The following is a 16,153-nucleotide window of genomic DNA, read 5'->3' on the forward strand; positions in this document are numbered from 1 at the left end:
CCCCCCCCCCCCCCCCCCCCCCCCCCCCCCCCCCGCCGCGCACAAGTGCAGGCCTGGGCCGAGCTGAAGGCCAGGCTCGTTGTCATCAAAGGGCTTCAGCCACGCGCTACGTGCGATGAGAGAGAAACAAGAGGGAGAAACTGGCAGGACCTCAAGATTGCAGGGAAGATTTTCCAACCAAATCTCAACCGACAGGACCATGCCGGCAGAGATGGGTCCCTTAACCATCTGATCCAGACGTGCCCAACAGTTCCAGTATCTCCCCACCTCTTTGTTCCCTTGAGAATCACAGACGTGGCGCTCTGACGTGCCACACGTGGGTGCCAGGCTGCCTCCGCCCCTCTGCAGCCAGGTGACCTTGGGCCAGTCGCCCTCCATGCTGAAAAGCACTGATAAGGAGGATTGTGGTGAGGAAGAGGAGGAGAAGGAGGGTGGCAGCAGTTCCCGCCCACTCAGCCTTTACTCTGTGCTTGAGAGGTAGGGTCCATTCTTATCCCCTTTAACGGATAAGGAGATTGAGGCAGAAGAGCCCAAAGCCCCGAGGAAGTAAAAGGAGGAACCTGGACGTGAGCCTGTCTGGTTCTGTTCACAGACAGTGAATCCGATACTCCAGGAAAAGGACCTCCGCGGTCAAGTACACACCTGGTAGGCACTCAGGCTATGCTAGCCATCATCAGTCTGTTGTCTGACAACACTGGCTAGCTGGGCAGCATGGCAGTCCGCCAGCGCGTTGTTCGGAGCACTCCGAGCAGAACACCAGCTCCAGAACGTCCCTTCTCCATTCACTTCATTTCTGCCCTGCCTGGAAACCAACAGCCTCTTTTCTGGAGGACAGGTCCTAACGGTGCCGAGGCCCAGATGTTCTGCAACATCAGGGCGCTGAGGGTTTCCTGAGCGCCTGCCATGCTCCGGGGACACAGCAAAGGGGAAGCAAGGAAGGGGAGATGGAGCCCCCTCTCTGGCAAAAGGTGCTCCCGCAGGGGAAGGGGGACCAGACAACGGCCCCAGGCAGTGAACACAAACGAGATAAATCAGACAAGGGGAAGGACAGTGTGACCCGAAGCTTTGGAAAAAAAAAAAGAGGTGAGAGCAGGTGCCGCCCCCCGAGGGAGCGTCCCAAGGCTACTGCTGCTCGACCACACAGGAAAGAACCTGGGTTGGCACCGGGTGTCAGAGCAGCTGTGGGCAAGGTGTCAGCGCTCAGCCCGAGAGGCAGGATGGAGGGTGGGCGCTGCGGCCGGGGGAGCACGAGAGCCAGGGCGGCGGGGGATGCACTGAGGAGAATTCTGACTTCCTCACCAAGATGGTGACAAACAGTGCCAGATCCTGGCAGATAAGGAGCTCATTTCATAACATCAGGGTCAGAGAAAGAACTCCAGAGGAATGACCCAAATTATCCAATAGGAAATGGGCAAATGATGTGAAGGGGCAAATCTCAAAATGAACCCCCCACCACCACCACCCTGGTCCAGCCACCTGCCACCTGGACGGCTGAAGTCAACTCCCTGGACCCCGCCCCCACCTCCCCCCACAGTCCATTCTCCACACACAGCCAGAGGGATCCTGTCAGAACGAAGTGAGACCCTGTCCCTCCCCTGCTCAGAACCTTCCTGAGCCACCTACAACACTCAGAGAAGACGAAGACCTCACAATGGCCCATAAGGGCCCCATCTGGCCCCATCACCTCTCAGACCTCACTCCCCCACTCTCTCCCTCAGATCCTCCTCTGGCCACCTCACTGTTCCTCAGACACAGTCCTGCCATAGGGCCTTTGCACTGGCTCTTCCCTCTGTCTGTCAGACTCTCCCCCAGGTACCTGTACAGCCCCCTTCCTCACCTCCTCCAGGTCTTTGCTCAAATGTCACCCTCTCAGTCCCCCACTCCGGGCCCTTACCAACCCTCTTAGTCTGAGATATTTTCCTCCACCCGTGCCAACTCTACAGGCATTTTCATTTTCTATCCATCCAACCGTTGTCTGTCTCCCCCAGCAGAATGCTGGTCTCACAGAGGCAGGGCTCTGGACCATTTTGTTCACTTTGTATCTGCAGCACCTAGGACGATGCCTGACACGTAACAGTTGCTCAGCAGTCGTTGGTGAGTAAATAAATGGCCTCCCAAACGCTTGACACTGTAGCACCAACCCTAACCCTCTCCCGGAGGGAATCAGGAAGGCACAAAGGGATCTGCTAAGAAAAGAACATCCTCCCTATGGGATGCACAGCTTTCCAGGGCTTCCCGCCCCCTCCCCCACCACTCACCACACATAAAGGTTTTTCACGGGCCACCTAACATCCTGTGAAGGCCTCCGAGTGGTCCACATCCCCACTCCGGGGAACATGCCACTCCCCAGCCATCCCCTTGCACCAAGAATTGATGGCAACACCTCCCCAGTGGTGACGGACCACGGTCCATCCCCAGGGGTGCCACACGCCTGGTGGCCAGGGACACGGAGGGAACAACTGAATGGCAAGGTCTTCGCGCTGAGCGTGGGCGACAGCTGCATCACCCGCAGACAGATGTGGGAGGTGCAAGACACACCAGAGCCCGTGCGGGGCCCCAAGGCTGTACCCTGAGCAGCCATTCTGCAAAAAGCATCCCTGCCACAAGCCCGCTAGAGCAGCTGTCCCCAGCAGACGGCACCCAGGACACGCCCTATTTGGCCCCAGCATGTTAGACAAGTTTTGAACCAAGATGACATTTGGAAATCAGGCGCTTGCACATAAAAGTCCCAATTTCTGGATTTAGAAATGGTTGGCAACACTAGGGTGGCATTTCCATAGTCATTCAGTGAGTAACTGGGGGAGGAGGGGTCCCTACTATGTGCCAGGCACCATTCTGGACACTGGGGGATAGCAACAAACAGAACAGGCCCAAACCTTTGCCCTGGCCAGTAGCTGACAGCTTAATGAGGATTCAGAAGATCAATCCGTATACCACGAGTTATAGAACAGAATGTGAGTTAGGGAAAGGGCCTGTGAAGAAAAATAAAAACAGGGCAAGGGGACAGAGAATGGCAGAGGTACTTCTGCTACAGCTGGGAGGTCAGGCAAGGCTCACAGAGGCCTGACAGTATTAGAGCATGAGCCTCAGGATATCTACAGTAATGATGTCCCAGAAGAAAGAGCAAGTGCAAAGGCCCTGGGGCAGGAATGTGTTTGTTGTGCTCAGAGAACGGCAGGGAGACACGTGTGGCCAAAGCAGAGCCAGGGGGGTGGGAGAAGAAGCAAGGAGGTCAGAAAGAAACATAACTGAACTGTGTAACCCATTATGGGTAACAGGGATGGGGAATCCGGATTTCGATCTGAGTGACAGCTGCTGGGTGGTTTTGAGTGAGGAAATGACATGAACTGGCTTAGGCTCAGCTGCTGAATTGAGAAGAGATTGTGGAGGACAAGGGCAGAGTCAGGAAGACCCAGGGGGAGACTGTAGCAGGGGCCCGGGAGCAAGGTGGAGTGAAGGAGCTAGAAGGGCTGGACTCAGGATAGATTCCGAAGGCAGAGCCAACAGGACCTCCTAACAGACTAGATGGACAGTGAGCCAAAGACAGCTCGGGTTTGGCCATTTATAGAAATGGGGACAAGCGGGTGGCGGGGAGGGGAGCCCAGTCTGGGGAAAGAGGAGAGCCGAGCATTTGTTTTGGACATGTTAGGTAGGAGATGCCTGTCTGACCTCCAAGTGGGGAAGCTGAGTGGGCAGGAGAACAAGCCCGGAGCCTGGGAGACAGGTCCAGGCTGCACATTGGACACAGAGACGGGGCTTCAAGCCACGGGGGCGCCACAAGGAGGTGGCGTGCGGGTGTTCAGAGCAGCGCTATTCAAAACAGCCGGAAAGTGGAAAGAGCCCAAACACTCCTCAAGGAATGAATGGATAAACAAAATGGGGCTCCATACAACGGAATACTATTCATCCATAAAAAGGAATGACGCTCGAATCTGCGCTGCCCCGTGGACGAGCCTGGAAAACACTGTGCTAAATGAAAGAAGCCAGACACAAAAGGGTACATATCATATGATCCCATCTATATGGAAGGTTCTGAGCAGGCAAACCCCCAGAGACAGGAAGTGGATGAGTGGCGGCCAGGGGCTGGGCCAGGAGGGAAAAGCCCAGGGATTGCTGATGGGTCTGGAGTTTCTCTCGACGGTGATGAAAATGTCCTAAAATTATTATGATGAAGATCGCACAACTTTTGAATATATACATATTTTTAAAAGGCCATAAGGTGGATGAGGCCACTCCTGAGCAAGTCTAGAGAGAGGAAAGGACCAAGCCCTGGGCCCACCGACGCTTAGGGGCCAAGAAGGTGTCGAGCCAGCGAAGGAGACTACAAGGAAGGCACCAAGGGCTTAGGAAGCAAAGGAGAACAGGGGGCCTGGGGTGGCAGCTGCCCCCTCTGGACAGATGTGCCTGTCCAGTTTGCCCCTCACCTGCTCCAACCCGTTTCCATGACATACCAGGCCCTCGTGGGGCCCAGTCCGCCTGGAGCTTGAGGGGCAGGGGCTATCCCATGCGCCACTGCAGGTCCGGGGCCACACCAGCAGCTGGGGCACAGTGAGTGGCCCCATGAGATCTGTGCATCACCAGGAAACAACCCAAAGGGCCAGGGACAGTCAGCCTCCCCTCGGGCACCTGTCACTTGAGCACCAGGGGCACGACCCCAAGCCTGAATCATTTCCCTGGAAACGTCGATGGAAAACTCAACAAAGGCTAAAAATGCCAACTGTCTATCCTGAGCCTGGGCCGACGGCTGAGATAGAATGTTCCGGCTATTCTTAGGCAATGTTCAAGTTCAGCTTTTTGGGGTCATTCCCAATGAGGCCTTCATTCTCGCCTCTTCCCTCTTCCCACCCAGGCTCCCTGACCCTGTTCACCTCCTGGATTCGGAGTTCAGCTCAAACAAGGGGGCTCAGAGGGCCACGGGGACATCTGCGAGGGCGTCAGAGTTGCAGGGGCCGGGGCTCATGGTATCGTCCTTTAGAATCCTCTGGAAAATGTGACAGGAAGGAGGAACTCAGGAGGAGCATGAAGCGTTGCCCTCAGTCCCAGCTGTGTCCTGATGCAAATGTTCCAGCTGTGGGTGCCAAAGGCCAGGACACTGAGCGAGTCCATCAGGCGGGGAGCATGGCACGTCCCCACAGGAATCTAAGGCCCTGCTGGCCGGTCCCCCGGTGCTATCTGAGCTCCCGATAAACACAGCTGGAGACCGAGGAAACGGGGCGAGTAAACAGCCATTTGGTCAGGAGAGCAAACCCACAGCCTGGCTTCATCATCGTTTCCTGTGGGTAGTTATTCTCCCACTGGTTGCCAGCCAGTTCTGTTCCTCTCTGTCTGTTCTCCTGGAAATCCAGAGCCCATGGATCCCGCCAGACCGAACTGTGGCCCCTCAGAAATGCCTGGGTCTTCCGTTGTGAGCTTTGAGTACACACACACACACACACAGGTCCAGTTCTGCTGGTTGTTAAAATACGTTATGGAAACTACCACTCCAAGCACCTGCTGAGACCCCAGACTTTTCCAAGATCCAGAAACCAAAGGGTTAACACCTAGGGAGCCTTGGTTGGGCTGTGGGGCTAGAGCTGGCATTTCTTCCAAAGGGTCAGATGTTCCAGGTTTGAAAACCCAGGAAAGAAAGAACACAGCAGCCACTGAGCCACAAAACACAAGGCCGCTGACCTTCCCAGACGCCCACCTACGGAACTGAGAAGGTCAGCATCCCCAAAACCCAAGGACTTTGACAGCTTGACTCCCCAAAGTGCTTACCCGGCGGCGTAGCCTAGTGGTTAGAGGGCGGGCCTCTCGAACGGGCTCAAATCATGGTTCCTACTATTTAACCTAATATGTGGCTGTGACTAGGCCACTTCCTCTGTGCCTCGGTCTCTCCAATGGGGCTAATCACAGTGCCTCCCTCATCAAGTTGTTCTCAGAATTAAGTGAATAAATGTTCAATCATCTAACAACCCTGTCTGTATTAATACAAACCCTGTACCACAGATGAGTAACTGAGGCACAGGGAAGTGACCTGCCCAAGGTCAGGCAGCTAGTAAACGGCAGAGCTAGAATTCATACTCAAGCAGCCTCTGGCGACAAAGCCCGGTGCTAATCCAGGGGTCAACAGACTTTTTCTGTAAACGGCCAAATAGTAAATATTTTAGGCTTTGTTGGCTACATCCGGTCTCTGTCACATATTCTCCTTTGTTTGTTTTTAGGGTTGTTTTTTTTTTTAAACAAGGCTTTAAAAAATGTAAACATCATTCTTAGCTCATTCGTTGTACAAAAACAGGCCCCGGGCTAAATCTGGCTCACAGGCCCGTTTTGCCAGCCCCTGCCCTAAACCGCTACAGGGTACTGCCTCTTAAACGCCGGCAACCGATTCAAGTTTGGGAAAACACACCGAGTAGCTCGAACGAAGCACATCTGTAGGTCCAATTCAATCCACGGGCTGCCAATTTGCCAGTTCTACCCGGAGCTTCTCCGGCACCAAGGTGAAAAGCTAGCTACACACAGCATTTCAAACACGAGTTTGGGGGTCAAAGCAGCTCCAAGAACCACCACAAACGGTCCTTTTGAGATCCCGGGGACAGACAAACAGCAGCAGGCCAGAGGAGGCGCAGAGAGAACTTCGTCCCACCAACCGTGGCTGCACATGTTCAAGGCCTGTGTTCACGGGCAGAGCTGATGGCCCCAGAGGGGGTCTGGTCCAGCTCGCAGACTCAAGGGTCACCCACCTTGTCCAGCAGAAAGTCAAGTTCAAGAGTGCCCTAGTAATCTTCCCCTCCCCTCTGCCTTCCGGTTCATGGAGCAAGGATGCATGTGGCCCCAGTGACAGGTGCATGAATGAGGCACCACCAGCCAAATCAATCCACCAGCAGGGACCCCAAGGAACAGCTGTCAGATGCAAGGCCTTCAGGATGGAGCCAGGGGAGGCTCGGGCCAATAGCTGCCATTTCCAAGCACCGAAGACCCGGGGCGGAGAGCAACGGATGGTGGCAGAGCCATGCACCCAGCTGGGGATCGGCCCAGAAGCCGACTCTGAAGCTGGGAATGAAGACTCCTTGGGTCGCCACGCAAGCAGCAAATCTTCCCCTGGTCTGCCCTCCCGAGACTCAGTCAGAGGTGAAGTAGGCAGGTGTGTGGCTGTTTGTGCTTGGCCCACTCAGCAGCCCCCAGCCTCTTCCACAAATAGCCAGCACTGTGACGAGGAGGTCCTACATCCCCAGCCACGGGCTTGCGGCCTGTGGGGTCACGTGATTGGCTGGCGGTGGAGCCCATGACCGAAGTCTGCACCAATCAGAGCTCATGGCTCAGTGTGACTGGGTCAGGCAGGAATGACCTGATCCTGATAGCAGCCCACCAGAACGTAACACTGCCCGGCTCGCCGCACTGGACCACGTCTCAGCCCATCAGAGCCGCACTGCCCCGCTCCTCGCCATTGGGGTAAAAGGCACGTCTAAGCGCGGGCGAGAAAAAGGCTAAATGGCACAAGCAAAGGCTTCATGTAATTGGTTCGAATTAAACCACACGCCTCGGGCCCAAACCGTTCAGGACATCACATTCTTCTGGTCCCAGATGGCCAGAGCCTGAGTGGCTTTCAGGCCTTCTGTCAGAGCTACTACGAGAGAGGCCCGCGCTTTCCCGCCGCCCTCGAACGCGAGGCGGCGCGCGGCCCGAGGAACGTAAAGCAGAACTGAACACAGCGAGGCAGGGTCCTGGTAGCACCCGGCCCGGCCCAAAGCCAGCGTGGTCCCTGCGCGTCTCGGCGACCCCAACGGCCACGTTTTACTTTTGAGCGAGCCAGTTGGCGCCGGGCTTTCTGCTGCTTCGCGCGCAGGGCAGGAGCTGGGCGAGCGCCTCACCTTGAGGAGCAGGGGGTACTTGCAGATCCTCTGGATGGGAGACAGCAGGTAGCCCTCCAGAGGGATGTCCGTGGTCTTCCGGCCTCCCAGGAGCATGCAGCTCTGCAAGGGACAGAAGACCTTCGTTAAAACTCGCCGGGGACGGCAAGGGGACGTGGCCGCCTTCAAACGAGCAGGGGAAGCGCTCTCAAAACACAGCTGCAGACTTCGGAAGCAATTCGGCAACACCCAGGGGAGGCGGAAATAGGCGTACCTGTCACCCGGCACAAAGCCCAGATCGGGGCCTGCCAACCTGTCCCCCCCGGGGCCAAATCCTGCCCGCTCCCTGTTGCGGTCAGCAGGGTCTCACTAGAACACAGCCACGTGCTTTGCTTCCGTACCTGCACGTGCCTGCTTCCAAGCTGCTGTGGCGGAGCAGAGCGGGTGTGACAGACAGCACGCGGTCACAACACCTGAGGTGTTCACTATCTGGCCTTTCACAAAAAAGCTTGCTAACTCCTGGTCTGTAAGAGCTACAGGAACTTGCACAGATACGCGCCAGGACACGGGAACAGGGACAGTCCCAACTGCCTTGTTTACAACAGCACAAAATGGAAAGCAACCCCAACAGCCACCAAAGAAAGGACGGAAACATACGCCCATCGACTGATCATTGCCACACTCCACGGCGGGGGACGCAGGGGACCGGGCACTGCGCAGAGCAACACGGACGGACCTCACAAACCAAAGGATGTGGATGCTATGAACCCATTCAAACAAAGCTTTTAAAACCACACACAACAAAACCAGGCATTGTCCGTGGAGAACACGTCTGTGGTAAAATACAAAGACGGGCATGGAAGAAAAATAAACCAAATTCTAACGGGGTTGGTTACCTCTGCAGAGGGAGGGTAACAGGATTCGGAAAGTGAACTGAGTCCCCCACCGTAACCCCTCACCGTCCTGTCCCGGGGCTCACTATGTGCCCACTACACGCATGCGTGCTGACATGCATGCGGGAAGGAAGGAAGGGACACACTAAGGGACAAGCGACCACGGTCCCTGCCTTCCTCCCCGACACTGCGCGAGCAGACTGCAAATGACACAGGAACTCCTGGGGGAAAGGATTCTCATCCTATCACTCACTCACTCACTCAGTCATTCCACAAATATATATTGTGTGTGTACTATGGGCTGGGCACGGTTCCAAGCACTGGGGAACCTGCCCGACAAAGCAGACAAGTTCCCTGCTTATACTCAAGTGAAAACGAGCCCAGAGAACATTCGCCCTGTGCTCACCACGTGCCAGGCCCTGCACCTTGCACTCCGCCTATAAGTAAAGTTCATCCTCACGGCCCGGGATAAGCAGGGACGTTATCTCCCTCTTACAGATGGGAAATGGGACACAGAAGTAAGGACGGGTCCGAGCCTCAGAGCGGCCGCCTCTCAGCTCAGTGGGCCCTCTCCTTGGAGAAGCAGAATCCAGGGGAGCCCAGGTCCCTGCTCTGGCAGGAGCCGCACGGCTCCCGCCCACACGTCCCCCCCCCCCGCCCCCGGGGCACAGATGGGTGATCTGAGCTGTGGCAGCTGGGAGAGGCCAGGCCCCACACTGCTCACACTCAGGCCTTTGTCCTCCGAGCCAGGGCTCGCCACAAGCTGCCCTGGTGATGTCAGCTCCGGGCAGAGAGAGGGGAGCCCAGGGGTAGGGGAGTGCTTTCCAGAAGCCCCCAGGACCTGGCAGGAGAAGGGCCTGGCTCTTTGTCCAGGATCAAGGGGTTTTCACATAACTGTCAAAGCTGCCAACCGCACTTCTCCCCAAACACTCCAAATTCTTGTTTCACATTATTTTCGTTTAAGGAAAAACAAAAAAGCAAACACACACAGAGCTGCCATTCACTATTCTAGCAAGATGACACTCAGGGCACGATGGGAAGAACTTTTGAAAATTATCTCTTTAAATTCTCCTCCTCCACAGAATTGATCCGGGTGAGGTGTTCCACTACGAGTGCATTGAGTATGTGTCGCTATATCCTGCAATAAAAAGAGCTTTTTAAGAATCTCAGATCCCTTCCACTCTCTAAATGCTCCTTCTATTATCTGGCCTCTAGACTCTTCTGATCTTACTTCCTCCCACATTTCCTCTCAGACTCTCCATTCCAGCTACCCTGGCCTTCTCGGTGTTCATCAACCACTCTCCTACCTTAGGGCCTTGGGACGTACAATTCCTCTACCTGGAATGCTTTCCTCCCGGATACTCGTGGCTCTCTCTCTTATTTTACCAAAGTCTCTGCTTAAACATCACCTAAGACACGGTTTTCCCACAGACCAATCTAAAATAGCAGCCCCCACCCTAACTCCCTGCAAACATCCTGTCATCCTTAACTTACTGTATTTCCTCCAGAGGACTTAACACCACATGACATAGCATGTAAGTTTCTCCTACTAGAATGGCTATTCCATGAGACCAAGGGCTTTTCTTGCCTTGGTCACTGTTGTACCCCAAGACTTAGAATGAATGAATAAATGAATAAATTACCCCCATTTTACAGATAAGAAAACTGAGTCTCAGAATGATGAAGTCCCCATCCTCTCAGTGAGCACATACACATCATGACTGGAAAGCCAGATCTTGTCTGTTCCCAATGCCTTAACAGCCCATGGTAGACTCGAGACAGCTCTTCTGGAGGTGGCCAAAAGCTGGGAGACACCAGCAGGGAGGGGGGGGAGATGATGCATGGGCTTGCACCCCCCACCCCGTGTCCTCCCCTGCCCAATCCAACCCCGCTCAGCTGCTGCTAGGCAAACGGCAGCCTGGCCCACCAGGAAGACTGCAGGAGAGAGAGGAAGGAAGGAAAGAGAAAGTGGGGCCCTTCCCTTCCCACACCCCTGCTAACACCATCCTGGCATCTCCTGCTTCCCAAGACCCAGCTGAGCCCACGGGGACACCTCCAGGAGCCTAGAGCCTGGGCAGCAGGGACTACGGGACTCAAGTCAGCAGGTCAATCACAGAAACGGGGCAGTGTGGTCTGCTGCTACGTGACTTTATCTTTGCTTTTGGCTTAACTCTTTAATGAATGTAAGTACACAACTGGCAAGGCAAGGACGCCGGTAAGGGCAGCCAACAGCATCAGTCCTGAACACTAAGACACTTGAAACCCATCTGCCCTTCTTCAGACGCTCCCAAGAAATAGACCAAGCAACCCGAACACACTAGTGAAGGAAACACACAGTTTGAGTCAAAATTCTGGAAATACTTTGCTGGAGACTGTGCAGCAGGGGGAAGCACGGGTCAGAATTTTACTGTGTAGTTTAGCCCTCTGGGCACATGGTTAACACTCCTTGTGCCCGGTTAGCTGTTCTACTTTTGTGTGCTTTTTCTCTATGTGCTGTTGGAAAATAAAACCGTCCTTGGGGGCAGGGGTGTTGGTCTTTGACTGAATGAGCTGGGAATTTAGAAGTGAGGGATCAGGATTCGAACCCATGAGAAGCTCAATCGCTCTTCACGGACTCTTGGGAAGTCACTTCAGATTTTAGAGTCATCAAAATCACCTGCTGGCAAGGGCTTTGTGTGACCCCTACTGTAGTCTTCCACGGCAAGAGAATTTTCATCTGGGCACACAGCTGCACGCCCCAGCCTCCCCTGCAGCTGGGTATAGCCACGTGGCGAGGTCCTGGATGTGAGTAGAAGAGATGTGTGCAACTTCCTGCGGTGCCCTTAAAAGGAGAAGGGCAGGCCCTCCTTCCCACCCTTCCTGTACCCCACTACCCGGAATGTGGAAGTAGTGAGAGGTCAACTTGGACCACGTGGATGAGCGCATGGCCCAGGGCATTGGCCCGACACTAGGGCCCCCATCGCGGCCTCAGGCTGTCTACTACATCCACACTGTTACCATGACAGACAAATAAACGTCCTATTTAAACCACTGTTATTTGGGATGTCTGCAGAGCAGAGGAACGTATATCCTAACTCACACACAACAGACAGTGGCTGGTAAAACTCCAAGGAAATCACAAATGAGAACCTTTCTACACAAGTGAAGCTCTCTGCAATGGTAGAGAAGAAGGGATGTCTGGGGTCTGGCCTGACCAATGTCTCTTCCCAACTTACTTGCACAAGGGCAAACCAACAGTCCTTCAGGACTCCACCCCACCCTTAGGGCCTGTGGTATGGGTGGAGCTGACTCCGCCCCCCAGCTCCAGCAGTGACCAATCAGAGCAACAACCAAACCCTCCCCCTATAGCAACTGGTTCAGGGATAAGGTCTTGAGCCAAGCTGAGCCAATGGGCTTAAGACCCAGGACTTTTGCTGTTAACTGCTGAGGAAGAGGAGCTCTTGTACCCTACAGCTGCTCTGCTATGAAAGCTGTAAGCGTAGAGCTGCTGGAGGCCATGTTGGCACCACGTGGGGAAGCCTCCCTGGGAATGGAGCCAAGGCAGAGAAAAGCAGAACCGAGAAACACATTCCTATGACATATTTGAACACCTAGATTCTGCTCTGCCTGAAGCCCTCTTGGGTCTTAAACTTCCCAGAAAATGAACCCCTAAAAAAATTTTTTTGGCATAAGCCAATTTTAACTGGATTTTCTTTCACTTACAGTTAAATAATCCTAACAATACAATCATTACTACCATTGCCGCCACTCTTATCAGGATCGTTACTTTGGATCAGGAATTGGCAAACGTGGCCCTGGGGCCAGATCCAGCCCTCCGCCTGTTTTGTAAATAAGGCTTTACTGGAACACAGCCATGCTCACTCCTTTATATATTATTTACGGCTGCTTTCATGCTACAACGGCAAAACTGAGTGCTGTGACAGAGACTGCGTGATGCAAAAAGGCAAAAATCTGGCCCTCTCTAGAAAATATTTGGTGATCTCAGCATTACCCCAGCTGTTATGCCCGGCTGACCCAGGCAACACGGGTCAGCGCGAAGCTCTCTTGTGCCCAAAGATCCGCAGGCCTGAAGCAGAGCAGAAGGGAGGGTGACAAGGAAACTTACCAAAAGGAAGGCGCGCACAGTAGGGATCTTGTTGAGTTCCACAAGCAACCGCAGGGCCTTCTCGTGGTTGCTGCAGTATTCCTCGTACACGCAGAACTTGTCCTTCTGCAAGACAAGGACAGAGCCTGTGGGAGAGAGTCCATGGCAGGAAAGCAGACGCTCTGAGATGTGCCGATGGCTGGGCCAGCCTGGGAGGAACCCCAGACCCTGAGCGACCACACAGCAGGAGGGACACCTCAGGTGGGTGGTGCCCGCTCACTGTGAGCCTCGCAGCCTCCACGCCTGCACCAAGTCTGTGCCCAGCAGCCCAAGTAACCTTTCGGGAAGCAGCACGGCCCAGGGTCAAGTGCGCGGATTCAAAGCCAGCAGCCTGGGCTTGCGATTCTGGCTCCACATTTCCAAGTTGGAACTCGGGCAAGTTCCCTGGCCTCTGTGTGCCTCTGTCTCCTCATCGGGAAGGTGGAGTTTTTAATACTCCTTAATTCATAGGGTTGTTAGAGGGATTAAATGAGTTAAAACATAAGGCTTCAGCATATAGTAAGTGTTCAATAAATGTCCATCCTTAGCATTAAAGCGCAAGTTAGACTGTCACACCCCTGCTGAAAACCCCCCCAGTGGTATTCAACTACACTACGAATGAAATCCAACACTTGATGATAAATTTCAAGGGCCAGATAATGTGACCCTGCCTTTCTCTGACCTCATCTCCCTGGCCTTCTAGCCACTCCTTGAATTTGCCAGCCTATTCCTACCTCAGGGCCTTTGCACTTGCCATACCCTCTACCCAGAACATTCTTCCCCCAAGCCTGGCTACTCCCCAACTTAGATCCCACCTCCTCAAGCAACACCTGGACGACGCTAGCTAAAGTAGCCAGCCAGGTGTAATCTGGAATGATTCAGATCATTTGTTTATCTGTCTATTCCCACGTAGCGGTCAGCTCCCTAAAGGCAGTGACCACATTCGTCTTGTTTACTGAGGTATTTATTCCCTGATTGTGGCATAATGTCTGGCACACAGTCGGCCCTCAATGAACACTTGCTAACTAGCTAGAGTTAAACACCTACTATGTGCAATGCCCTGTATATATGAACCTGAAGAATCTAGAGAAGGCTCAGGAATCTGGGGGGTAAAGTAGATCCCTGGTCGCCTCCACACAGCCGTGGCAGTCTTGAGGCATGGGGATAGCTCTGTTGACCTCCAAATGCCCCTAAGCCCAAAGCTGGACTCTTTCCAATCTAGAGGTCACCTGTGGGTCACCAGGTCTCTAACCATCAGTCAGGGCTTCCGGGACTAGAGGAAGCTCTGCACTGAACATTCTCCGCTCCAAAAGGCTCACAGAACACCACCTCCCAACCTGCCGAACCCTAAACAAGGATGTCCTGGATAAGACCACTAGACAGGAAGGGCTGAAGGGCCTTGACCTTGGGCTGGGGGTTGGGCAGGGGACCCCAAGAAGCTAAGGAAGGAAGAGGTGGGTCTGCAAAGCAAGCATCTCATCTTGGTTCTAAACAAAGCCCCAGGCATCCTGCCGACGGGTGGCTGCAGGAAAGAGAAAACCGAAGAGGAGGGAGAGTGGGTTTCAGAATCAATCAGCTGTCCCAGCCCGCCACGGCTCAGCTCTGGGGGCTGTGGGTCCACGACCTACGCAGATGTCCTCAACAGCGAAGGGCGCACTGCCAGAGCCGCTGGCCAACACTGAGTGTGCACTGAGCACCTAGCCCCTGCCACACGCTGCTCTCATGGAATGCGGGTCCACTCACCCACTCCTCACAACAACCTGACAGGTAATGACTCTCTCTGCCCCAGTGGCACATGGGGGGAACCGAGGACAAGTCACGGGCCCGAGGGCTCACGCCTGGTGAAGCGGCAGCGCCAGGACTCGACCTCTCGGAAACCCCTCGCTGGTGTGCATTTCCAGGTCATGGCAAAAGATGGGGATGGGAGGAGAAGGCCAAAGGGGACAGATCGCGAGCCACAAATCCACCCACGAAGCTCGGAGGGGGACTGCAGGTAATGATGAAAAGCTCAGAGTGACTCTAGACCCAGACCACCTGGGTCGGAAGGCCAGCCCTGTGCTCCCGGAGTAGCAGGTGACCTTGGACAAGCTGCTTCACCTCTGTCTGCCTCGGTTCGCCCATCCACACACAGACATAATGAGAGCCCCCCACGACTTGAGCGGCTGGTGAGTTAAATAATCCATGCAGAATGAGGAGGACAGTGCCTGGGACACAGGGGACTCTACAGAATATTTCAAAATCCTCTGAAAGTATTGGCTACACACACAACCAACAAACAGGAATCAATAGAGAAAAACACCAAAACAAACAATGTCGCGATTACCCGGGACGAACAACCCCGACGGGTACTCCCAGGAGTGGCTGAAGGATCTGAAACATCCCAGAACAGAAGCCACGTGCTCCAGACCCTGCCGCCAGTGTCAGCGGGCACACAGAAACACGCCCCGAGTCACCAACGACCATCTCCCTCACCCAGTGTCTGCAGACACACGAGGATGGGGAGGGGGGACCCCAGCATCCCCCACACTGCCCAAGCAGACCTCTTGCCATTTCTACTGTCTCCAGTGAGCCCCGGGGCCCATCGAGGCCACTGGAGACATGTCAGAAGTCTGGACTGCAGGGGTTCACCCAAGCAAGGATAAAACAATGGGGGGGGCTGCAAGACGCACGTGGAGCCAGGCCCCTGTTGCAGACCACGGTGACGTGGGCTGCAGAGAAGAGAGAAAGGGCCTCGCTTGATGAAAGTGACAGGAAGTGGCCTGCCCGGAGCCTGCTGCTGCAGAGAGGGTCTGCAGGGTCCTACAGCGGAGGCTGGGCTCCGAATGCAGGCACAGGAATGACAGCAGGAGGTCCCACCACGTGTAAGGAGCTCGGGGGGGGGGGGGGGGGCAGCCAGAAGAGCCTGAACTTTCCCAGGGACCCACAGACCCTGCCATCAGTCCTGTTCAGAGATAAGCCACCAGAGCCTCCATGGCCCTATCAGCACCAACCTTGTAAGTCCAAGTGCAAGTTCTCCAGCCAGGTTCAGAGTCTGGCTCCCCAGGCCGCCAGCTCTGTGGCCTTGGGCAAGGCACGTCAGGTTTCAGAGCCCTGCACTCTTGTCCGTGAAGTACAGACAACAGCGGCCTCTCCACCAGGAGGTGGTTGTGAGGATTATCGGGTGAATACATTGTAACCGCTGAAAATGGTGTGTGGCAAGGGCTCACTAAATATTAGCTGGTATTGTTGCTGCTGTTACCGGGGCTGCTATTACGACTACTATTAGGACTTCAGCAAATTCCTTATCCCACGGTGAGCTGGCCTATGAC

The 16,153-nt window shown here is 54.6% G+C and overlaps 1 protein-coding gene across 1 annotated transcript in view; it reads right to left on the reverse strand.

Annotated features, from left to right (window-relative positions):
- Positions 1-16,153, reverse strand: part of PREX1 (phosphatidylinositol-3,4,5-trisphosphate dependent Rac exchange factor 1) — a 175,510-nt gene that overhangs the window by 78,016 nt on the left and 81,341 nt on the right. The window contains exons 4-5 of the mRNA XM_040638439.1: positions 12,828-12,932; positions 7,851-7,952 (exon numbers count right to left, since the gene is read on the reverse strand). Coding sequence (XP_040494373.1) covers positions 7,851-7,952; positions 12,828-12,932 — 207 coding nt within the window. The remainder of the gene's footprint in view (positions 1-7,850; positions 7,953-12,827; positions 12,933-16,153) is intronic.

Source organism: Ursus maritimus, unplaced genomic scaffold (assembly GCF_017311325.1).
Source record: "Ursus maritimus isolate PB19 unplaced genomic scaffold, ASM1731132v1 scaffold_22, whole genome shotgun sequence".
NCBI lineage: Eukaryota > Metazoa > Chordata > Mammalia > Carnivora > Ursidae > Ursus > Ursus maritimus.